The 26,764-nt window shown below is 37.0% G+C and overlaps 1 protein-coding gene across 1 annotated transcript in view; it reads right to left on the reverse strand.

Annotated features, from left to right (window-relative positions):
* Positions 1–26,764, reverse strand: part of AGPAT5 (1-acylglycerol-3-phosphate O-acyltransferase 5) — a 61,081-nt gene that overhangs the window by 24,829 nt on the left and 9,488 nt on the right. Inside the window, exons 2-5 of the mRNA XM_067294208.1 lie at positions 18,610–18,679; positions 16,294–16,409; positions 10,357–10,446; positions 1,183–1,273 (exon numbers count right to left, since the gene is read on the reverse strand). Of these exons, the coding sequence (XP_067150309.1) occupies positions 1,183–1,273; positions 10,357–10,446; positions 16,294–16,409; positions 18,610–18,679 (367 nt within the window). The remainder of the gene's footprint in view (positions 1–1,182; positions 1,274–10,356; positions 10,447–16,293; positions 16,410–18,609; positions 18,680–26,764) is intronic.

The raw sequence follows: 26,764 nt of genomic DNA on the forward strand, positions 1-26,764 counted from the left end.
TGTTTGCTGTTTTACAGACTATAGAGATATAATTAAGAGGCTTATTAAAATAATAACAAAATGCCAAAGAGAGCCCTTCCCTCTCCCTACAAAAGAGGGGAGAGGAAAAAAATAAAATCCCAAACACCCGCTCTGAACTCTCAAAGAACCGCCAACCTAAATGAAACATTTGACTTTCATTTCCGACAGGAAACTGAAGTGATGAATACATTATGACTTAAGTTCCCTCGCGCACACACACACGCACACAAATTCCATTCTTCCCAAGGAGAAGAAAAGCATATATCCTTTTGGACAAAAACTAACAATACACTTAATAGCTTGACGATATCAACAGGCTGATTCACAGACTTCTGAATTCATTTCAGTGTGTCACAGAAATGAATTTACCAGACCCATTTGTTATTCTTTGTTTACCTTCAGAATGAATTATTTCACTTTTGGTCAACAGGAAAAAACAAAACCAGGAAACATGCTCACTGAATTGTTGAAGCAAGAAGTCTAAATGTTTTGTGTATATGATGTGAGAAAAATGAAAAAAAACTTTAGACCCTCAGGTTTTCTGTAAGCCATTCCAAAATTGAAATAATTCCATCTAAGGTGATATAGACAGTCCGAGTCTTCATTAGAGCAACTCCACAACAAAGTTCAACAAAGGAGTGGTGAGAATAGAAGGTGAAAGAGGAACAAAACCAAAACGCCATGGTAGTACCGTAGTAAATAATAATTGGAAATGGAAGATTGTTTTTAAGGCATAACATTCCCGCTGTAAAATATCTTTTATAACAAGTAGCAACTGTAACTGCAGTTATAACATGAATTTAGGTAGATTAGTGGCCTGATCCAGTGTAGGCAATTTCTATGCCCCAGAAGGAGTAGGAAAAGAAGAGTCCATAAATACATAAATATAGATAGAAACTGAAGGGAACTTCCTTGAAAATTAATACTCTTGTACAATGTGAAATACATGAAATGTCTGTATATAAGCTAGCTCTATCTGAAAAAAAGAGAAAGGAGGGATTATTAAGAGTAACACTGGCTTTCTAAAGTGTTAAGTATGAAATGGACAGGCTTAAGAGTCCAGTCAAGGTGATATCATCTTCGTATCACATAACCAATAATTTTGTATAACATATGTTAACACTCTAACAAAAGAATGATTTCAAAAGCTTTTTTGCTTACCTTCCTTTTCAGCAAATGACTGACTATCTGCAATGACTTTTGGTATTTCTGGATTGTAACGAGTCCCCTCTGGAAAAATCACTAAATACATCTGTGGGATAAAAACAGATACAAGTTCTTAGAATAAATGTAGTTGATTCCTTTTACAGAAGTTAACATTACTTGAAAGGTCCATGGTATTTATTTCACACTGCCTATTGCTGTGAGGCTCCAAAGAAAATCAGAATACTTGAGCTAAAAATTTCTTAGCTGCAAGAAACTTACTGCTTAGGGTTCAAAATAATTTTCTGTTATCTGTCCCCCACAGAAATTTAACTAGGTGATTTATGAAGGTAAATAGCACACAACAACAAAAAATAAGAAGTCAGAAGCATCTGATATGAACAACAGTATTGCTTTTGTTAAGTGGGATAAGAGGAGATTTTAAAGAGACAACCTAATAATTGAAGACCTCCAATTAATATTCAAGTCAAAAGCTTCTTCCCCTTGACATGTCATGGAGGACCTAAACTCTACGTTTTTTGCTTTAATATCTGTCTTGCGTCTTATCTTTTGTTATACTGAAATCCCATTCATAATCAGAAATACTATTAATTGAGATCAGCTATCTTATGTCCCAGACATTTTTATGTATCTCACTGTATTAGATGTTAAATATATTATGAATGTAAACTGATAGTTTAGCACAATTTGAACTTTAAAGTCACATTTCTTTAAGCATCTGTATATGTGGGGTTAGATTTTGCAGGTAAATTAGTTTGCTTACCTATTCAGCAACAATTGTATTTACGGATTCTCAAATCATTACACATGCACTGTTTGCCTAAGTATAGGCATATTTGCATAACTGAGTGTAAAATGATGTACTCAAATAGAAGGAGTCATATTTGATTAATTTTCAGCTTGCTTCTGAAACAGAACAGAGGTTTCCTTCCTCATTTTTTTTTAATCTTACATAATCTTCTACATATAAAGTTGATAAAAACACTACTTATGAAGTGAAAATTTCATACTAGGGTCTCACCTGCAGCAGAAAAAGCTATTGCCACAAAGGCTAACAAGCATGGAGTTGAACATGAATTGACATTCATAGTTAAATCATGCCTGCTGTGCTTAGACTATTTCTTTTTTATCTTTGCAGAAATGAGTCTCAAGAAATATTTGAAAGTAAAAAAGATAGTGGATTTACAAGACAGTCCAAGGAAGATTATCAGTGAGTACAGGAGGATGCTGACAAGTGGGAGGACACATCCATGATGCAAACTAAAATAAAAGCTCAGAAGAAAGACACAGAAATATAACTTTGTGCTTCTGGCAACACATGCTGGTATCTGCACTTGCTGATTGCAGAACAGCCAGAGAAGGGTTTAAAGCATAAAGACAGGATCCAACAGCTGAACTCCCCAGAATCATCACATAGTGGGGAAGACTGGAAGATACGCTAAAATGCAGAGGAGAGTAATCTAGGAAATAAGCCAACTGGAGAAGCCAGCAAGGATCTTAAGAATGTGGGACTGATAGTGTCAAAATCATCAGCAGAGAGATCAAGAACAAGGAAAACTGAGTAAGCAGCCTAGAATCTGTCCAAGGGGAAAAGAAAAAGATTGAGAATAGCAAAAACAGTGTCAGTGTCGTTAGAGCTGAACAAACAGACAAACCACAAGACATTCAGAATGGAGCTACAGGAAAGGCTGTACATGTAGTGCATGTTTGAGGAGGAAGACCATGCAGAGACCGAGAAGTAGGCGAAGTCCAACTGATGGTGGATTTTCAAGGACCAGCAGAAAACTAAGACATATATAGATTTGGGGGGGGGGGGGGGAAATCAGTGGAATTTGCATTGAAGAGGCAAGGGGCTTACTTTTTTTTAACAAGACAGTAGCATAAGCATAACTTAGACTCAGTTGCAGTACACACTTTCACCTAGTCACACACACATTTCATCTATGAAGTCCACAGTTGAGATATTTAAGTGACTAAATAGAAATATTCAGAGTTAGCTGAAAAAGGCACAATATTCAATCCCAGATACATTTTTTTCATAAATGTGCTGATATTGAAACCATGTAATTTGGATCAGTTCTCTAAAATGGTAGTCCAAGATGAAGATACTTTTCCCCATCACTAAAGAATGAATGCTCAGCTCCAAAGGGTATTATAGTGACTATAATTGTTAAGCGTGACAGTGGAGCATACAGGACAGGAAAATCATTCTTGATAACAGAGATCAGGAGTTAAAAACATTCAACAACATTACCATCCTTTCCCCTTCAAAGCAGATAATCAGTCACTGGAAGCTGATTACACAAAAGAGCACAGTATCTACTTACTCCTGTCCTGGATGAGTAAAATAAAGCAGGGGTACAAATTATATTTTAATTATTCTTGTAAACCTCAAACTCCAGCAGCTGAACAAGTTTGTTGACCAAAATCTGAATATTTCTTAATTAAAAGCATACTAACAAGATGGAGAAGCAGTCCTTGCTTTACATGAAGTGTATACAAACCTAATATGCCGCTTATTATGGCTCCTATTTACATTCCTGAATTTACATTCTATTTACATTCCTGAATTTTACTCAGGTAAAGATGTCCTACTTATACTCATGGACAGTCCTGCCCAAGACAAAAATATTCTGCCAGTGCAATTCAGCCTACCAAATCTATTTGCATGACTGGCTATTCTCATCTCCTGACATGGGCAGCAGAAGTTAAATCCTTAAGCATCATTTCCAAAAGATTGTAAGAACTATAAATCTTTAAGATTTTAATTACTAAATAAGCTTCCCTGAACTTGGATTATGAATTGCTGAACTGTAGAAACATTTTAATTGCCTATAAAGACTAGCTGTAGCTAAGGCAATTTTTGCTAACAGAATCTTTCATTTAGGGCCATGTAATTAGCCATGTAGAAGCTATAAGCATTCTCACAGTGATTGCAAATACAGTGTTCACATTCAAAACAACATACAAAATTCTTCATTACCACTGACTCAGTGATATACCAATTTTAACCAAAACAGAATAGGTCCCTATGTTCAACTAATTGGCACTTTCATGCCAGTTTCTGTGTAACAGATAAATGTCAATACACTATTTCTGATCAATTCTAAAACTTGAAGGAGTGGATTAGGAATCAGATAGTAGAATCTTACTGATTTTGGTCAGAGCCAGAAAAATAAAAAATGGCAGGGGTTACACGCAGATTCCGCAGTGTAAAATTACCACTTAATATACGGATTAAACAAATGGATGATAACTATTGTCACCCATAGAGAATAGCTCCATTCATTTCCCCAGTGTTGTCAAGGTCTCCCAGGCAAAAAGAAATAGCAATAGTACAGAGAGGGGCAGTGCTTACAGAGTGGAGAGTAGGGCAGCTTAGGAAGCCCTTGAGGCAGAACAGGGAGTTCCTCTGTTTATGGTAGGGAAAAGGGGCATGAAGCAACACAAGGCGTCCCTGGACTCCAGAACAAAGCCAGCCCAGATACCATAAACAAGCAGCAAGAAGAGGCCATAAAGAGAAAACCTGACTGAGGACAGGGCTTTGGAAGGCGTCCCAGGATAAAGTAGCTGCCATTCTGTAAAAGAACATAGGGCATCAGGAAGTGGTAACTACTGACTAAAGATATCCCGTATTTACTGGATACTGTTCCTAGGTGGGTGACGGGGGAAACAGCAAAATATTTCTATTTACAGAATTCAAAATCATATTAAACAATATATTTGCTTAATTTTACTATTATTTTCATTATCACATCCTGAGAAGTAGACAAATTCAAATCTGAATCAATTTAGACCACTGCCTAAAAGATGTGCTTCTGGAGAGTTGAACGAGAAGCATTAACACCCAGATCAATAATTGAAAAAGATATGGGGATGGGAAGGCACATCTGACTTAATTTGAACAAATTACAAGAGGTGATATGAGGAAAGCAAGCACGGACATACAGGATTTATAGAGAACTTGTCAGGAATTTGCAAATTAGTGACTCCATGACAAACTAATTAGATTAAGTCTTACAGCAGTTGTATTAATATATCTGTCCTCTTCATGTTTCTGGTGTCTGATTCACTTTGCTTGGTATAACCAAGATTTATTCTGTTAGTGAATGAACCACAGAAGCAAAACATATAGTAGGCATCTCAATATTGGCTATACTGGGTTAACCCCACATCTCAGCATGCAGATTTCCTACTGTTGATCCATGATAAAGAGAAATACAAGTTGTATTTTCAGTTAACAAACTGAACAGTTTGCAGTTCAGGAGAGTTAATTTTCTTTATAAAACCAGGAGATTGAGTATATCAGTGCCTCCTTGTTATATTGTTACATTGAGAAACACACTTATCTTGTTAGGGCCTACATTAAAACAATGTTAACACAAAAGTGTCCTTCAAATTGTGTGACAGTCTCTGCTGTTACAACAAGACATAAGATGAGACAATCAGACAATCAGATTTTATATAAACAAAATCACATCGTTTCAATTAAGTATTGCCAATTAGAAAGGCTCAGTAATGAGCCATTTGAGTGTATAGTTAGATGGTGATTTGAGAAATAATTTCAAGAAAGAAATGGAAAATTTAGTAGTTCAAAAGCTCCAATTCCACTAAGAAGATACAGGAGCAGCAGGCTTTCAGCCTACCACCAGAACATTGCGCAGGTCTAAGAGATGGCCTGCTGCCACACCATGGCTGGGAAGGTGCCACAATCGTGACCAGCAGGACAGAAAAGGGGCTTTTTAACGCAGTCAGGTAGAAGTCCTAAAGCAAGGCTAGAAGGCAGTGCCATGCAAAGCACCGTCCCAACACAGTGCCAGGCACACCTGAGCCCACATCTGGTTCTACATTGAGCTGAAGAGGCCAAGATGCAGCCTTGTTTTCCTGTTTGTCTTCAACCTCTAATTTACTTCTCATTGGGGGGGGGGGGGGGACCAAGTGACATGTGGCAGTTAAATAGATAAAGAGCTTGTTACACTAACTCGAATTAGAGGCTCTGGTTCTGCCTTTCTATAAGCCTTAGGTTTCTTAATGGCAAAAGGGATGGCTCCAGACAGACTGAATATTAATCATTTGGATTCTTTTGTTTAAACTGTATGTGCAGCGAAACTGTAAATAACAAAATGACCCTTAACACAGATTCCCTTCCATCTCTCTATCGGCATACAATTCTCTCCTTAGCAGCTGAAAGGCAAACTTTTCTCTAGCACTAGATTAAACAGAAGAAGAAAAAACTCCACCACGTACACAGAGCCACCAGCCAATCGTAGCTGCTCCCTATTCCGAGAAAAGGCCCATTCGGGACTGCACCAGCCAGTGCATTAATTTTAATAGAAATTCCAGAGTAGTAAATTAGTTATTTCCAAATGAAGCCTACAGCAATTTATTCTTGTGTCGATGAGCTTAGGGTGTACTTGCCTTACTGATTAAAGCGTCTTCAGTTTAAAAGCATTATGACTGCTTATGAATGTCACATTAAATTAGAGAACTGCAAAGCTTCTTCATGAATAATGCATTAAGGACACAAGTTATCACACTTCTCTCAGTAGTAAAGGCAGGTTAAAGGGCATTTACAGCATCTGTATTTAAACAATTCTCAGATAAATTATGGAAAGTTTAGTCTCCCCTCAAATGACAACTCAATGGTCTGTGTCTTTTACCCCAGCAGATATAAACATTTGTCTTGGTAAACAGACTTTGACAACTTTATTTTAGTTTTGTAAACTTAAGTGTCTCTCCCTATACGGTTTGACTGAAAGATTTAAAACAGCATACTTCCATTTTTACATCACTTGTACTTAGTTCACTTCTATCCTGCAACCCAAGATAATAAGAAGAAAACAGCAGCAACTGTCTCGGAAGCAGATTCGGTTTCGGTGCACAGTTGTGACACCACAGGACTTCCGGAGAGCCAAATTACACCAAAACACAAACTCACCAAAGTGATCCCATATTCATTTGGTATGGGTTTTGAATACACACACACCTGAAGTGGAAGGAGAAGGAAGATTCTAGAAGCAAAACAAAACAAAAACCCCTTCTGGATTTATTTAATCTATGAATCAGATTTAAAAATCCATCATGAAAAGCAGAACACACAGTGAATGTAGTTTTAAACAAATGCTTTAAGCTTAAACCTTCCCTTATATTCCAATTGGTCTTAAAATATGCATTAGCCTGCTGAGTAAATTTATAGTACTGAAGCAAAAGTGGAAACACTTATTTGCAGGTTTTCGAACAGACGCAGAATTAGATGTGTTTCTGGGCACATGCTCCTACAACTGCACTAAAAAAAAATTCAGAGGTTTCTATAGAACACGCTGATTTAATGCAGAGTTCGAACCAAGAATCTTATTATCATGATCAATGCCAAACCATGAATTAAAGAAAAAAAAGAAAAAAAAAAAGTGCTTTGGGGTGAGTACTGGGTGGGGAGAAGAGAGGGAAGCCAGAAAACCAAACCCAATCATAAACTGCCTCTTTGGCTAGTGAGAAACCAGCAGGTTTAGGCAGGAAGACACGCTGCCCAGGTACTCTCACCCACGCTAACCACAGCAACTTACCAGCGCTCTGCAGGGGGAGCAACTGCTTAGGAAGACAGTGTTACGTAGGGCTTTAAATCCAGTGCCACCACCCTGAACTGAGTACTTCTCAGCAGCAGCTTCAGAGCGAGCAGAAGTTGGGAAACCACTGTAGCGCCAGATCAAATGCTGCGTGACTGTCCCCACAGAGTAAATGGGCAGCTGCACAAGGCAGCAGCCTACCTGGAGCATGGGCGATCCTACATAGAGGCTGTATTGTCAACTTAGTTTTTCCTAAGCCCGCTTTTGTAACTTTAAATTATTGCAGCCTACTACCACGGTTCTACACTATTTAATAGTTATTTCAATAAAGCAATCAGCTAGTGATGATACCTTTCATAGCTCATGACTGGTTCTGCAGCACTTTTTAAAGCATATCAGAAGTACCAGACTCTTCTGTATTTCTCAAAAGGATCTTAAGGTGTTTAATTTAAATGGCGGAATAAATTCAGCTCCACTCCCAGCATTAGCAAAGAAAGACTGAGACCAAGACTCAGATTTTAGTGACTTGCATTTTAAAATGCTTAAGACAAAAACCTTCTGACAGCTTCATTTAGCAAGCTTTAGCTTAGAAAAACAGGGAGATGGCTTCAAATACATGCTTTCACACATCCTGCAGTTTGCATCTTTGCTTACTGAATTATGCTGCATATTTTACAGAAAGTAGAATCTTTGGCACTTACACAGAGAAAATAACAATGTAATGCAACCCTTTCACATCCTGGATAAAATGGCTCTCCTTGGTAATGCAAGGACAAGCTATCATTATCGAATATGGCCGCTTTCTCACTGTGGATATTATTAGATGGACACGTCTAGATACACCTAAGCTTCTTATAAGCCAAGCAACCGTCAACAAATTCTACAATAAAAGTTATTTAGATAACTTCCCAGGGAGACGTTCCCAAACTAACATAGCCCAAGGTAATGTACTGTTGTATACTGATAGGAAAAACCAATACCAAATTGCACACACAAATCAAAGAAATGACAGACCTTTTAAGAGAGCTTCATGAAGATACAATGTATAGTAAGTACAATATTACTCTAATGCTAAAAATATATAAAAATGGTTAAACAATGTTGTGCCCCAAACTAGTATTTTCCACTAGCTGAAATATTTATAAGACACCAAGTATTTCAAAAGTATTTATTAAATATAGAGTGCAAGGCAACAGAGGTATAATCTAATGAAGAATACATTTTGTGCATACCAATGAAGACAGAATTTGGCACAAAAAACCCAAAATGCACATATGCAGACAATAATACAGAATTAAGACATCCTTATAGGCCATGGAAATAGCAGCAGCCAAAATTTGACTGATCTGCTTTCTCCCATGCTAACAGCAATGAACATTATTTACTAGCATATCAGAGAGAGTTGCCCCACAGGACAAGTGGAATTCTGCAGCATAATGTCATTTCATGTCAGCCAAAAATTCATAGCAAAAATTTAGTTGTTATAATGTATTTTTGGCCATCATAGCTGATACTTTAAAAACAGGAAATAGATACACTTACTGTTTATCTTAACAAATTAATAATAATAATAATGTAATAACCTGTCCATACTAAATCTCAGTTCAAGACAGAATGAATTTGAGTACTGTCTTAAGAGGGATGATTTACTGATTTATGGCTTTCCAGTAAGTGTCACAACCATGCACCTATGTATGTGTATACATCAATCATCCAAAAAAGGCCAGTTCATTTTTTGAACACACACACACACACACTTAAAGAAGAGTATTATGAAGGTCAAAACAACCTATATATTCCATTAACCCAGGCTTCAGCTTTAAAGAGGTGTGCTACTATTAGTAGGTGGAATGGTGAGTCCTAATCACATCATTTCAAACTAAGTAAAAGCGTAACAGTTCTATATCAAGGGTTACTGCGTTGGTTTTCACAAGTCAAGCCAAAAAGGCAGAAAACATTTTAATGCACAGCAAGTAATGGAAGTGAGGCATAGTGATTTTAACCACTGAGCCACAAACCATACAGGGAGTCATGAGAAAAGTCACTTGGCACTAACAGTCATTCTTCAAATAGAAAATTATCAAGAGTTGGATTTTTTTTTTCTTCAAGAGTAGCAGACAATGTTACTCAGTTCTAAGATGTCACTTTCATTAAAATGACTGATCTTTGGGATGACTAATTAACATTTTGTAAGAATGGATCTGGACTTTTGGAAGACTTCTCACAAAAATAACAATCTCCGACAAGCATTATTACAGTAGTCAAAATATTGTACCTTGAAACACAAGGAACACTGAAATTGGTTGCTCAAGGACATTACTATAACTCATGTTCTAAGATTTAGTCCAGATGCCCCTGCCCTCTACAGACAGAATAAAGAAGTTCATATTATTCATAAAAAAGACTAGTCAAAATTCTAGCAGTTTTTAATTAAAGATATTCTAATTATAAAAAATAACTGCAAAAATACAGAAAGAAAACAAAATCCACGATTGCTGTCTTGTAGTTTGCAGATATCAGGCGCAGTTCATTTATCCAAATAAGCCTCTGCCATTAAAAAGCTCAATGAAATGAAGGGGGGGGGGGTAAAAGAAATGTATAATCTTACCGGAGTCTCAGTTTTCACCTGGGCCCGCAACTTCTCTCTCATTTCTTTTTCATTGAATTTGGCACTTCTTTTTACATAGACTCCCCCATGCTAACAAAAAACAAACAAGAAAAAAAAAAAAGATAAATATTTAAATATTTTAAACACAGAATATTTGATAAAAGAACAAACAAGACTACAGTGACAAGACACGTTTATGACTCATGTCCTACAAGACATTTTATCCCAGGATGAAAACACTTAAAACTAATTTTACATCTGCATGTGCATAAGTTCACAAGATCTGTTTATATAAAGATCATATCTACAAAAAAAACATCAGAAGACATCTGAGTGTCTTGTTTAAAGGTGTTAAATAATTAACTGTAGGTCAGCATTGGAACTAATCCCAGGGATGTATTCCTGAAAACACAGACAAACACAGCTTAGCTTCTCCCTCGCACCACTTGTAGATCAAGAGAATCCACACCAGTGAAGTTACCCACATACAAGTTTTTACAGCTCAACATTTTCAATTTTATGTGCCCATTCTTAAGTAGTGACTAATGCAAATACTGGAATTACATGTACTGCACATGTACATACAAACCTTATGAGTAGCACAAAAGTAACTAGCACAGGTCATGCAAACAATTTCATACACTTTTTTAAAGAATCAAATGTTTAATACCGAGATACAGAAATGCAAACCCTTTAGAAGGTAAAAGATCTCATAAGCTACTTCTGCTGAAAAACACTATAAAAACTGGACCATTTTCTGGAAAGATTCATTTTATACATTGCTCCACACAATCTAATCACAAAAATTTCAGCAAAAGCACTATGGCAAAGTACACACAGAGGAAGAAGATTATAAAGAAATAAAATTTGCCTCATCATATATCTTTCTTCCATCACTGTTTCATCCGCAGTGTACTTACAATGGGATAAACAAACACGTTGATGAACAAGATGAACTACTGACACAATGAATTCTGAAAACAGTAAAGAAGAAAAGAACATAGCTTCCAAATAACAGAATTTCATTTTTAAGGGACCTCGTTTTCGGGGATTCCCTAACTTATTTCCAGTAATACTCTTTTCTGCCCCTCTGCCCTGACTGTTAGCATTAGGTTTTGTCAGATAATTTCTGTCCATTTGTGGTTTTATATGCTCTTAACAGAAAGCTGACAATAAGACTAAAACTACTAAGAGCTGAACCTCAGTCTTATCTTAGAAAAAGATGCAGTACGTTATAGAAACATGGGTGTTGTGGTGTGTGCATGTGTGTGTTAGGGGAGATAGTACCTCATTCGCATGGTGTGGACAGGAACAAAGTTTCACAGTTAGAAGAAGGCAGATGAAAAAGGAGCTACGTACTATTCTTTCACCCTGTCCTTTTTACTGTGTGGAAAGATGGCCGTGCAGACGCTTAACTAATGGTATTTGACATAACTTGTAAGTTGTTCTCCAAAAGCTGCAGTGAAAAGGAACAGGAAGTCAATGGTGCATTAACTTCACATTAAATATCCTCTCTTAACATCATGGTCTGTGATTCTCTTCTAAGGTGAAGTAGCCAGCTGCAGTGCTCAGCTGGGCTGTTATGACTGGCGAGGATGAAAAATAAATGGAGAACAGAATTCCCCAATCCATCTAGCTTGGCCTTTGCAGGCTGGAGCATCATATCAGCACCATCTCCCATGTGTTTACTGGTCCTGGGTAAATGATGGCATGAGCAGAAAAAGCTTGCAACAACTGTGCAGCAAACAGCTGCACATTATCTACACACTTCACATGTAAGGCTGTTTTTAAGATCTGACACCATTAAAGGGAAGTAGAAATTTTACTCTGCAAAGCGACACTCATCACAACTGCCTACAGGAAGTCCAGACTTAGTTTGGTATGGAAAATAATAGATCTTCTATACAAGACTTTGATATAATTTGTAAGCCATCATTTTGTGTGCATGCAACTAGGCCAAGCTTTGAATTCAGTCATCCCTTATTTATCAAATTACTAAACGGCTGCAGTAAACTGGGAACGTGCTGAACTACCCTTTCCTTTTTTCATCTGTGAACATGGGGGAATCCCAGTTACTGTCATACAGTTTACCTGGGACACCATAACACCACAGACAGTTTTGGTGTCCCCACCTCAACCTTTTTTATGCTTAGAAACAGGCCTGTACTTCCCAAGTAAATAGGAAAACAGACACTTAACACAAGAACAGACAAACTGCATATTATAAGATCACCAGTTACTGCATAAAAACCAAACACATATGTCAGCTCCCGAAATGCACAGGAATGCAAAGCTAAAGAGAAGAAAGATGCCACATTAGCTAAATAATTGGCTAAAATTCAGTGACAACCAAAAGGGTACAGAAGCTGAAGCTGAATAACTGAAAAGACAAAGATATACTTTCTACATTAAAAAGTTAAGCAAAGTTTGGGATATCAAAAATATTTTCCAAAATTACGTCCCAGCCTCACCAGGTGGTATAAGATGAATAGGAGCTAGTGGCATTTTGGTGGAGAAAGATAGGGCAAAAAAAAAGTCAGATCCACCCAAAAATAATACAGCCAGTTTTATGAAGAGAAGTATTTTTGGCTAATAAAACAAACCTGGAGCATAACAGGTTAATTTAAGTGGCTCTTTTCCTTTTTACCATTAGATAGCTGCTTCCAAAGAAAAATTTGTTAGCTATGCAACTGTATATAGCTCAAATTCCCCAATTTGTACTGCATTTCCTTTTCAGTAAGAGATCAAATACATGAATGCTTTTCAAAACAGATTTCTGGAAGTACTGTTTCTAAGGTTTTAATTTTTTTCCCCTGTACTTTAAAAGCCTCTCTCTTAGTCAACAATGGATTATGTTTACAAATATACTTCCTTTGTGCCTGAATTTCGCTCTCCTGGACATCCAGACTGCATTTACTTCCAAACAGGATGTTTACCTGAGGTAGGGAATATGAATTCCGTGAGCATGCCGTAATTACGCGGCACTGGAAACTTTTAGTGGAGTGTAAGTGACATCACTGACAGAACATCAACAGGAAGGGCAGGAAGTGTTTTATGTTTTTGCACTGTTTGGTGTGATAAAAACAATAAAAATACCTATTAGCTTGCGCTACACTCCTGCTGCATCCCGTCTCAGTAATTTAAGCACATACACATCACCATTGTCAGTAAGCTGCCTTTCATTTGTGTCACTGAATTATTCATAAACATGTATATGTATTTATATATTCATTTATTTGTTTTCATATTTATTTCCCACTACTTCCTATAGTAGTATTATATTTTGAGGAATCCAAAGCTGAACAGGTTTTATTTAATAAATGTGTTTTGTTTAAGAACATAGCCTACATTCAGATTAATTTCCACAGGAACCTTCTTTCAACAGTCAATTTAGCAGGCAGGAAACCGAGCACCGGATATTCCAGATAGCAATAGTAATTTTCCAAAATCTTGAAAAAAAAATTTTTGGACACCTAGCGATAGCGGATGGAATAGATATCCTCTCTGTATTTTAATTAAAGAAGACTTAAAGTACCACCAATTTAGTGACTACAGGCAAGGAAAAACAGCAAGATTACTTCCATGCATCAGACTGGTCACTTTCTCTTTTGCAGAAGACAAACAGAGAACCAGAGTCATTAGTGGGGAAAGTATTAGACAACAGAAAAGTTCATTGCCCCCCAGTGGACACCCTCACTGAGGTAGGCCAGGGTTTGCACTCTGTACTTATTTAGGGGACTGGGAGAGCAAACCCTCACCAAGAAACAAAGAGGCCACCAGTGGTTTTCTCATTTTCTCTAGGGCATATTCCCTTTCGAAATCCAGGAGATAACACTGTGGTTTCAGAAGAAAGGATGGCAAGCGCCCACACTCCAGCCTAGCTTTACAGCCTGCTGGTTAGGGCACTCTCCCGGAAGATGGCAAACATTTTCAACCCTCAGGCTGAAAGCAACATTGAACCTGGATCTCTCAGTATCTTGGAGAACACTCTAACCACTTCCATATTGTACAGAAGCAGGAACCACAGCCACCACCTATGGTTTTAAATAAAACAGTGAGACAGTTCACTCCCTAGAGGTGGACAGTTTAGGTGAGACCATCCAAGGCTCTGCACCTCAATTCAATTTAGGCATCTATTTCCAAGCTAGAAGGCAACATCTGAGTGAGGGGAAAGGCCATTTTTTAAGGCACATCCTATTCTTTAGCATACTAAGCTCTCTCACCCCTAAGCTCTCTAAACATAATCTAACTTATGTTAGCTTCTTGGAATCCCATTTTTAAAGTACAGTTTCAAAGTCAAACAATATAGTTGTGGTCTACTGCAAGAATAGGGCTGTCCTGTCTCCTTCACTCTTCCCACCAGTGGTCTTACGCTCAAACCTTTTCCCTCTTTGGCTGGTCCTAGCAATCAGCTGATCTACCTTGCCTTGTGGCTGCAAGAGCGCACGTGGTGAGATAGAGGTACATGCAGCCAAGGTGGAGGGAGAGAGTACAGCCTCCTCTTCTGACATAAGCCTGCAATGAGTTCAGCTCTAGTCAATGACAAAACTGCAAGGCCAGGCTGTTAATTCTTTATCATATGATGCATAAGGGAATTTGTGGAACTAACTCAGGGCTGTGGTTCTACTTTGGATCTACTTTGGGTAAGAATAGATAAGTTCCCTATTCTTCACATATTCTTTTACATATTAATATATAGTTCAGATCATACTCTGTGTAGTATTCCTCTCAATATCCCCCATCCTCCTGTATAGGACTGAAAGCCAATTCAGTCAAACCATGATTCTACAAGAAGAACTTTTTAAGGTATTTTGTTGGGGGGGCAGGCAGGTCTTTTTGTTTTAGAAAACAACAAAGTTCAGGGAACAGGTAAAAATCAAGGACAGAAGCCAAAGGAAAAGAATCTTGTCAAACAGGCACTTTGAAACAGTTACCCAAAACTTAACCCATTTCTACTCTAACAACCAAGCATCTACTTAAATCTTGAGATAAATACCGTGAAGCCATTTCAGATCACCTGACAAGATATACCAATACTCACAAAAACTTTCTGTTCACCCATCTAAAATTATTTGTCTATAGAAGCAGTCCTGCTTTCAGAGAAAGCAAGGAATAGTTTTGACAAATTCAGGGAGGATTTTAGAGAGGTAATAAATACATGTCATTTACATTGTTCTCCACCATCATTATGGGATTAAAGATCATGTCCACTCAGTAAGTCATCTATGCAAAGAACATGGCCCACTGTTTCTTCTGTAATTGTATAATTCTGAGTCACGTCAGGTTGTGCTCTCATACTAAAAGGAACAAGAGGACCATAAAGTAGGAAGAAGAGAAAGTAAAAGGTAGTAATAGGAATATGGTTAGACCCATTTAGGTTTATAGTGTTCTGGTTTAATTGAAGTCCGAAGCAAAACCATCAACACTTTCATGGAGACTGGGATCCTGCTGCTTCTCCTGCACACTGTACTAAGGTCCAATTTTCCTCTTTTTATTTTGTGCTAAAAACTACTAACTGAAAAATGAAGAAGTACACCAGAGCAGTGTGAACCTACTCCTAGTTTACAGTATGATCAAAAAACATGGGAAAAAGGTCTAGTTATACTTTCTGCTAAGGGGGCATTTGAACTGTAAAAAGAATGAAGTATTAGAATATTCTGAAATGGCTTCTAACATAGATTCTGCAGTTCCAATTCTAGTAATAGACATTCTGTTCATACAAAATATTACTTTAGAAAAATAAACTGATTCTTTAATAAGTGTCTCTCAACTAAAAGATACACATCTAGTTACACTGAGTGAAACAAGTAGTTTTCATGTTCAAATAAACAAGTGTCATCTCAGAACTGTATCTTGAAAATATGTATTATAAATGCAAGGAAAGTATATTATATATACGTGACACACAAACAGTAAGGAAAAACCGAATAGACTTACCTGTGAAAAATACCACCCGTACAATGGAAGCCATTTTAACCCATCTTTCAAAACATACCGGACATGGCCAAGAGCATTCTGCCTAATTGCCAACATGTCTGCAATAATCCAATCAACTGCAAAGACAAAAGCCCAAAATGTTTAGTTAAACCAGTTTTCAACTGCCACAGATAAAATAAAAAGCACATTTTGTACATACAAATATCACTAAAGGCTTCTGAATGAAAAAATCTGATGGAAAGCTCAGTAGGGAAAGGCTGGAAAGAGACACAGTAAACTGACAAGCAGATTGTCAAGAACGTGCAAGAGCAAAACGAAAAACAAAGGGAAAGAACTTTCCTGAATCAAGTTGATTCGTACTTTGCCAACTTCTTTATACAAATAACTCCTATTCAGTCACAATTTTAAATACTGCAATACTAGATTTCCTATTAAAAGTTTTGAGAATTACAAGGTTCTACCATAGGACAACTTTTAAAATAAGTTACTTTGATTCCAACATTGCTATTCTTTAGGTGGGCATGTTAAATTTACATATCTGTGCACATCACTCATGTCTACTAGATACAGTAAATTCTGAAAGCCAAAGCATTTTAACACAGCTTTAAATACTGTTTCACTTTTACTTTATTTTATTGCTGAAATTTTGCAAGAGAGATGTTTGAAACAGTCATTCTTAACACTCAGCTATGCATCATGCAAGTTTTACATTTTGCTAAAATTGTGCTTCAGTATTTATTTTCCTATCAGTGCTTCCTCAAATAACCCAAAATGTGGAATGACAGCTCATGGGGTTAACCCTATTTTAACAAGTTAAATATCACAGAGCCTGGTTTCCAGTTTGCTTATGTATTACAAGTTTCATTTGGGTACGTAACCAGCCAGTCCACAGAGATTGCCACTAATTTGCTTCACTTTGGACAGACCTTCTGCAGTCTAATGTGTAATTAATTTCAGGCATCTGGTGAAACTCCCTTAAGGTAAATTACAATGTTCCCTGTGGAGTTAATGGAGAGCGAGAGGTGCCTTTGAAATCCTACAAATGGAAATTACACCTACCAGATAGGCCTTGCTGCTGCATTTGCCTAGTCTTCCTGAACACTGGCTTCAGCCTAATTGGGATACATCAGAGACACTACCTGGTTTAAGAGTCACCACCAATGTTAACTATAGGTAATGTCAACTAACTTTATGAGTGTAGCACAGGAACTTTGTTGTGGATAGTTTTTCCTTTCTCTCTCTCCCTCCTATCCAGCTTCTGGTTCAAATAAATGTAGAGAGTTCGTATTCATGCTTTGAGCTTCTTGTTGCATCATCAGCCCACCTTCCAAAAAACAGCACTGCACAGCTAAATATTTAACACAGTGAGACACCACTGTCTTCTGTAGCAATAGGTCCGTTGGTATATTCTCAATGTACAAGCCCCTAGCCATCATTTACCATCAAGTTTTGTGTTTTTTTTTTTTTTTTACACTAGACTCAGTTGAGAAAGTGCACAGAAAAACATTACTTATGCTCTACATTAAGCCTTTAGATTTGAGATTATTATATAAAATAGGTAATCCCTCTTCCTCTACTCCTTCGAAAATCTCAGCAGATATTGCTACATTAAATTCAACCCAGTCACAGGTCTGATTCTCAGCGGTGTGGACTTTCAGTAAAAATCACAGAATTTAAGGAACAGCAGATATTTAAGAAGGGGAAGTAATTGCAAATGTTTTTCTGAACTTTAGCTAAATACTGAGATGGGAAAGATAGGTAAGTCATGACTAAATCCAGAGGATCTTTAGAGCTTGTATTTGGTACAGAAGGAGCCAAGTTTGCCTGCAATTCTGAAAGTTGAGGGTAAGACACACTACAGAAATAGGTCCACATCTTTATGAATGGATTCCGATAGATGTATCATATTTGGGTGCCTATGTACTCACTGACCACTCACAAGTCTTAAACAGACAATATCACATTTAAAAAACAAGTGATTATAAAACATTACACGATTTTGACTGCATCTTACTACTTCAACTGCAGGCACTACATTTCTATTAACAATAAAAAGATTTTTATGCATTCTTAGCTTTTACCCATTCAGAGAAAGAGCTGAGATTTCAAGTCTTTTGGCATTTCATATGCATTTCACTACAAACATGGTAAAAAAAGAGCCCAAACCAAACTCCTATTAAATAAATACTACAGAGATGAACCTAAAACATAGTAGCTATTTCCCCTCCTAGCTCGTAACTGTAGAGTGGGCTGAAATATCCATAGTCAAAGCTGGTTTTTAATCTATAAGGGTGTATAAGAAAAAACAATACAAACCTGTACACTGATGATTTGATAAATATATTACATTTTCTTTATTTTTTGGCAAATCCCCATAGATTATTACCTAAAAAAGAAATGCAGTATTACTTTATTATTTACATTCATTGCATTATTCAGTAATGAGACCCAATAAGGTAAATAGCTATTTATCAGGAAAGCTGCCAACAAGTTAGCACCATTAACAGAAATACACTCCATCACTACATCAGTACGCATCACGCATACAATCTACTTATCAACAAGGCAATAAATATTAATTAATTAGGGCATAAGAAAGCCATTCTGTTCTGTCTGAGCCCTATAACTGGATCCATGGAAGCAGATCTATACTCACAAGATCCCTATGTTAATGTAATTAAAACAGACCATGAGACATGTATAAAAACATTATTTAACTTTATACATCTCATGTGCAAGATACGCTTCAGCCAGACACTCATTATTAGCTTAGTTAAATCTAAATATAAATTTTCCTGGATTAGATCAAGAACAGAATCTCAACCATTTGCCACAATTTTAACTGTCAAGAACAGAAATGCACGCATTTTGTGAGGTTTGTTAAATTGGTCTTCAGCTTCCTGACAGCAGCTTTTGTTACGCCTTTCTCCATCACGTTAGAGCACCCTTTATAACCTTGCAATTTTTCCCCCTAATGAAGTAATTGTCAACTAGTGAAATAACCTTCTGAGAGCATGATTACAAAGAAAGATTCAGAAGCAGTAATCCAAATCAGCTTTTAATGGATTAATTCAATTAGGTTTTATTTCAAATGTACAATGAAAAAGTGAATTAAACCATTCCACTGTGAACTGAAGAATCCATGCAGCATCTTAATTATCTATAAAAACTAAATGTTAAATATTTCCTTTAGCTATTTTGGCTTAGTTTTCCCAATCAATACCTTCAAGGCAGCATTCCCCCCACTCCCCAAATACTAACAGGCTTTATTCCTTGTTTCTAGAAGTTAGCTGTGTTAAACACACCTTCTTCTTTGAAATAACTCAATTCACCAGAACAAAAAAAAGCTACTTGGAAGCTTGGAACCCACTTATTATTATCACATTCCCAGTCTGAATCATGAAGAGATTTTAATCAGAAAAATATTTATAACTAATTTTCAGATCTTGATTTAAACTGCTTACTATGCCAAGTCTCATATTGATCCTTATCAAATGTCCCTATGAGCACCTCTTTGAAAAATCTGCCAACCCCTTAGTTTATCTGCTATACAAAACGGATAACTTTTTGCACTGTTGTGCAAGCACCTCACAAAAAAACTACATGTTTTACACTCATGCTGTTCCCTCTTAGCGAACAGAACTGCACCGTTAATCAAATTTTGTATTCAAGACAAGAAACTAGCTATTGACAAATTGAAGTATTCAGTAAATATGTGAATGGGAGATCATCCAATATACACTAAAGAGAACATTACTTACTTGAATTATTTTTTTTCCCCCAAAGAGAGCATACACAGTAAATTTTAGCTAAAAAATTATCTGTAACAAGACAGTTGACAAGTATATTCTAAACAGTTTTCAAGAAATTCTAGTAAGATTTTGAAAAGTATATGAGTACTTTTCTTATTGAAGTTCAGTGAGAATATATAACCTTACCGCTGACACTCCAAATACCACATGCTACTAAGTGCAAAGCAGCAGTCAAAGGATTCAATTTTGCAGTTCAGTTACAGAAATCCCACTGAAGTAAAAAATAATCTTCCTATACTCACTTATGGTTAAAGCTTAATTTTTCAAGAATATATTTTTCTAGCAGTGTTACTCTCTAGGTCTGTAAATGCTGTTTTCTGTAATTTCAATTAAGGTACTCTACCATTCAGTTTGTGGCCAAGATCATTTTAGAGAAAGGGAAAGAAGCCAGTACAACAGATTACTAAAACTGTACAGAAGGTATTGATTGCTATCTATGCTTTCATAAAAGGTAAGAAAATAAGAACAAGAGGAAAACACACCTGCACTTGACATTGTAAGAGCCCACACAAGAAAGAAACAGGGTTTGAAATTTGTAATTTACAACTTTAATTTCTAATTCCTACTTTCTTTAATATAAAGTCAAAAATCTTGGTGTAATCATATCTACAATTTAAAGCATTCACTTGTGACTACTGCATTAGTAAAAACAAATTTAAAGGATGATTCCCTTAAAAAAAAACATATGCGATTGTCTATCAAACGTAACAATAAATCTCTCCTGCCTTTTATTTCAACAAGATTGGATCTAGTTCACTTTTTAATCCCAGAAAAGTACCTTCTCAGTGTTATCGGAAGTAGAATTCTGTGCATAATATGTAAAGGCTACCATAAGAGTTTGCCAAAAGTGTCTCTACAGGTAGCACACCAAAATTTTTTAATTTTTTACTCATGATAAAATATGCAGCCACACTGCTGTACAAAATCGGAAAGATCTATTCATAATTAGTTCTCATTAAAGACAAAAAGGATATTTTATTTCAAAGTGAAAGAAGAGGTGAGAAAAACTGAAATTTTGTTTTGTTCATTCATCAACCAGAAAGACAATAATCCTTTAGCATCATTTTGAGGACAAGATGGCTCATCTAAGAGGATGCAACAGCTTTAACTACAGCATCATTCATTTCAGTGCTGACTATTTCGGTAATTTCAACAAAAGACTTATACAGCTGTTCTTTTGCCTTTAATGAACTATTCAAATATTAGACATTCACAGCTAGGAACTGAGAGCTAGAAACTGTATCATACCACTGTCATTACAACAAAAGTGGCAACTTCCTATCTTCATTCTCTAGAGGTTTCTTCAGATTTCAGTTGCAAGATATTACAGAACCACAAGAGACAGGTACTCTGTGCTCAGCCATGCAGCTTTCCTCCTGAGAACGAAGCATTTTGGTTTTAGTGCTGCATTTCTGGAAATTGAGTCCTACAGAAATGTCACCCCTTTTCCTTAGCTCAGCTCCAGAACACTGATTTAAAAAGCAACTTGTAAAAATTGCTCTTCAAACATACTATCAGCAACTGCAGAAACTCAAACAAATGTGTGATTCCCCACTCATCAAAAGTGGTGTTTAGCTATAGTACATTAGGAATACTTGTGACATGGATAAATGTAAATATATGATGTTTGAAGAATTCCTCAACCTGTGGATAAGCAGGGAAAGAGTCCCCTCAGGACATCCCTTCAGTTTCTGGCAATTCAAAGCTTTTAGGTGAACCAGAGCATCTAATGTTAATAGCTGCAGAAGGAAGTGATACAATACTGTTTTTCAAGGTGTCCAGAAAACTTTGACTTGCTGCTGCTGCTTGTAGCTGTTGTCACAGAATTCCCTGCCACTATAGATCGTGTAACAGCAACTGACTCCTTTCCAGTCTGCTGGTACTGAAGAGATCTAAGGACCATGGTGAAGGCAAGCACTTGAGCGATTTATCAAGGACAGTACAGAAGAAAAACTGTCCATACTGTCAGATTGCCCCTTTTGAAGTAACCTAGAGAGCTCAGAGCAGTTAGGAGACCCTTATTCTTCATCAGAAGGAGAGCAGTGCAGTTTTAGCAGTCTGGAAAGAACGAGAGGGGATGCTCTTTCCACCTACAGGACACTATCCAGCCAGGAACATGCAAGTGTTGCAGGATTTGGTTGGGATGCAATTTTCAGTTTCAGGGAGAAGCTAACATCATAGCGTTTCAAACATTTTATGCATAGCTCTGCAAGCACCGCAGCATACATACATCCCATCAAAGTGTTAGTTTGAAAGACTGCACTACCTGTCACAATGAAGCAATGGGAAACTATTCATTGGAATGTGTGCTGTTTCATTAAAATAAACAAACAAAAAACCTACCCACCATGAAGTCAAGAAAAGAAAACAAGATAAAAGGAAGAGCAAAACAGCAAGTTAAAACAGAAGCCTTAAGTAGAAAATTGGGGGAAAACACACTGCAAACATAACTTGGGTAAAGAACAAAGATTTGTGCTTTTAGGCATGTTTTGGTTGTTTCACAGTCCATTTCACAATAATAGGTAATACAGTTACCTTTGATATGGGCCTCTGCCACCTATTTACATAGCATCGCTGTCAAACTCGATTCAGTCAGGCCTCAGAGGAAATTGGATGCTGACAGATTAGAGCAGAGACAGTGAACCTGTGGGAAGGCTGGTACACCGCCTCCTTGTATACCGTATACCAGGCTGCTCGCACGCTCAGCAAGCACAAGACACATACACTGCTCTGATTCACAGGCAGGAGATAATAGTTCTCCTGAAGGAGGAATTTACTAATGCATTAAGTTGAACTTGGTATGCAAATTAGCTCCAGGGTGATCCGGTGACACCAACTTCAGCATCCATAACAGCCTCTACTTCTTCCACAGCAATAAGTTCAATTTATTCAACAACAATTGTGCTAACATAGTAGGTTGCAAAGCTATGCGAAAGTGTCTTGCATGGCAGCCACACTTGAATTACTCAATCTGCATGAGACTTGACAGAAACAAGGTGGATACCCCCTGATTTCTTCTTTAGAAAAATCTGTGCACACTAAAGAAAATGAAGTAGATCATTTAATTATATCCTAGCTACATGAGCTTAGTAAATAGGGCTAGGACAAAATAACTAAGAGGTAAAAGAAATCACACTACCAGAAGACCTGCAAGCGGGTCAGCTGGTGACCACATCAGGCTCCTGATAAAGAGATTACATTAAAACGTCAGGTTGATAATTGGAGAAGTTCTGGAGCTGACTATCAAGCAGACCAGGTACCTCTCCTTCAGCAGCACAGCTGGTTATTGGTGGCAAAAACTTGGGCCATCTCATTTTATGTCCTATCACACACTGATCACACAGTACCCTACCACACAGAGTCTTGATTCTTCAGATTTCTCAACCCTTTCCCTCTCCCTGTTCGAAGAAATCAGATGTGAATTGCTGAACAATGCTCCCTTCTTTGCTATTACTTCAACAACAGAACTGATGTGCACTGGGGCCTTTTGCAGAGAAAAAGGTGGAGTACTCTGATCAGGAAAAATACCAGCTTCAAGCACACAGGCAACAAGTTGAAAGGAGGATAAAAGCAGAAGTATAGTGATAGCAGGAGAACTTTCCCTCCCTCTCTCGGAGGAGAGAAGAGAAACAGAATATTCAAGACACCAACACTTCACTTGAAAACAACCTTACAAACTTTTTCATTTTGAGCTGTGCTCTCCTCAAAACACACAATTCCTTGTTTTGCCACTTCCTCACGACTAACTTGTCCCAAAGAATGTGCAATCCAAGTTACAAGAGCTTCTTCATTATCTGGGCACTACTGCAATGTGAGTACTTACTAAAGTAAGTAAAGATACATTTCTCATCTTTTTGTTAAAAAGTCCGGAAATAATTTTGTGGTAAAAGGGTGGAGTTTGCATCAGCAAACCTTCAAAAGAAACTACCAGATACGATTTCTGAAGTCAATACATAACCCTGTGTAAGCTGAGTTCTGCAGCACTGTGGCTCTGGTAAAGGATCTGTTGTAACAGTGTTTAAATTGTAATGCTACTGATGTCTTAAAGGAAATAGTTTAAATTCTCTCTTCTTCTAAAAATCTGCTTGATGACACAACCAGTCCTTTGAGCTTATAAAGAAAGCATCTCATATCACAGAACCTGTTTACCCTGTTTGACAAGCAGCTGGCTCAAGAACGGACACAACTGGGAGCCTTACACTCCAATGTACTGTACACTGACAGGTTTGCCTGTGCCCTACTATAAGCACTTCACAGTGTTTATTTTTCTTCACAGAATTGAGATCGGGAAGCACTCTTATTCCAATTTAACAGATAGAGGCTTCATTTGCCTACAGTATAAGAATACAAATGTCCTCTGAATCACTGAATAGGAGCATTACAATCTTTTATATCAACTTACTGTCCTTAAAATTTTTGATAAGCAATACCTAAACACAAGGTAATGCATCAGGATGTAAGGCCAAATGGGAGAGAAGGAGAAAGAATGCTCATGTTTTAGTTCAGATGTTTTTTCTCTAAATCAGCAAATAAAAGTTTACCTTTAAATATAATTTTTCCTAAAAGTACCTTTAGATCACATACAGTTTTTACATAATGGTTTAACAGGTAGTATTATTGCTACATCTCATAACTTATTTAGTTAGCAAAGAGACCATCTGCTCAATACATAATGGCACAAATTTAAAATTTGCTGCTCAGACTCAATACCAAACCATCAAATTACAATCCAATCCATCTTATTGAAGCAGGTAGTTCACTCAAATATTCTGCAGCTATGTATTTTACTGGGGTTCTGGGAAGAAAACCACTGCCAAGAGACGGAACTCTGGGGACTGCTGAGGAGATTCCTATATATAATTCAAATTACTGTTCAAAAATCCTTCATTTGATTGAACTGGAAAGCAGATAACTTCAAAAAAAATACAGCAGAACAAGAAGCTGCTGCCATTCTATTTTCTCTTTGTTAAGAGACCATATTAGAACATATATGGATTATGTATGACTAAATCACATCATCTGATGTCAAGAATGATGTCTGACACTTACAAATATGAGCAGTTATGCTTCATTCAATGGCACTAGCTACATGTATAAAAGTATGGTTTTGATGCTGAGTACAAAGGCTCTGTAGTTTCTCAATCCATTTCCATAGTCTAAAGTCCATCCAAAGAGAAAGCTCCTCCTGGAAGAATCAGCATCAACAAAATTTTAAAAGAAATGGGGAGTTAAATAAAATATGCATTAATATTTATAATAAAACAGTATCTGTCAGTGTCAGTAAAAATATAGAGTATTTTATTTTGTGCACACTTCTTTGACTACATTTTTTTATTTGAGCATAAAAAAGACTTTCAGATATCTAGGCTAGAGGAAATTAATTGCCTAATTTTCTAGAGTTATGGTGCTTCTATGAAAATGAATTAAATAATTTCCATTGCTGGCAATCTGTCTGAGGAAAAATACTGATAGTTTCACTGCCATCAGTTTACCGAAGGAAATCAAGTAACAGCAATAAGAGTTACCACACTTTAGAACAAAAGCTAAGCATTGCTTAAGGTTAAGTTTAACACAGAGAAAAGTTAGCTAAAAGATATTCTCTTAGAATATCTAGTTATAGCAGCAGGCTAAACAGTACAAACAGTCCACAGATTTTGTTATTCTGAATACTCTCAATAAGATAAGAGTAATTCTAAAAAAAACACAAAAAGCCCGCAATCCTATAAGAAGTAGGAGACACTTGTTGCTAGATGAGCAGTATCATTTAACTGGACTGTTTTTGTTTTCAATTCCTGTCTGTCTAGAACTTTCACAGATGATACACAGAGGACTGAGATGTTAAGGACTTAATCCTACTGCAGCATTACCCACATTTTTTTTATAGGCGTCCCCATAGCTTTAAATGGTGATTTAGAACAGAATATTATAAAAAACTTTATTCACATAAGTCTAACATTGTCCACAGAGTGCATATTTTTGCAACTTCTCATTCAGGAGACAATTCAGGTGGTGATTAGTGTTTGGAGAGGGGCACATAGCAGAGCAAAGGAGTTTGGGGAAATATTCATAACATCTAGGATATCTAACCTGAGCAAAAGACTAATATCAGAGAGAGTAAATTGTCACAATAACAAGTAAATTGAGGCAATTTCAGGTATTTTACACTTACTTAATTAAAATTATTTAATGCCCCCCAGACTAGATTCAACAGAAGCACTCCAGTGGATAGCCAGGGAACATAATCCAGAACCACGACTTCTTGACATCCCACGCAAATGCACGGGGAGAGCCCAGCGGTGCAGAAGGGGACAAGGGGACCTGGACTGCTGCGTAGGGAGGGCCCTGCAGCCTGCCAGCTTTGAACAAAGTTGCCAGCAGCTAGTCCACAAAAAGTACTGCAAGCACATGCAAATATTAAATCCTATCACGCCATAACACTCTGCTCCCAGAGGTTAGAGGGTACTTCTATGGATATGGGATTCTCTTTTCTAAGAATACTTGCCTAAATCATCTTTTTCAAAGCGGGTGGAACTGTTATGTGCATGTAGGGAGAACTGAAGAGACACATCCTACAAGCAGAGTTCATGCTCTAACTCAGTAAGTTAAAGAGAGGTATTACCATTTCTTTCTTTTTTTTTAAATAGAAAATAATAGCCAAA

Source organism: Apteryx mantelli, chromosome 3, assembly GCF_036417845.1.
Source record: "Apteryx mantelli isolate bAptMan1 chromosome 3, bAptMan1.hap1, whole genome shotgun sequence".
NCBI lineage: Eukaryota > Metazoa > Chordata > Aves > Apterygiformes > Apterygidae > Apteryx > Apteryx mantelli.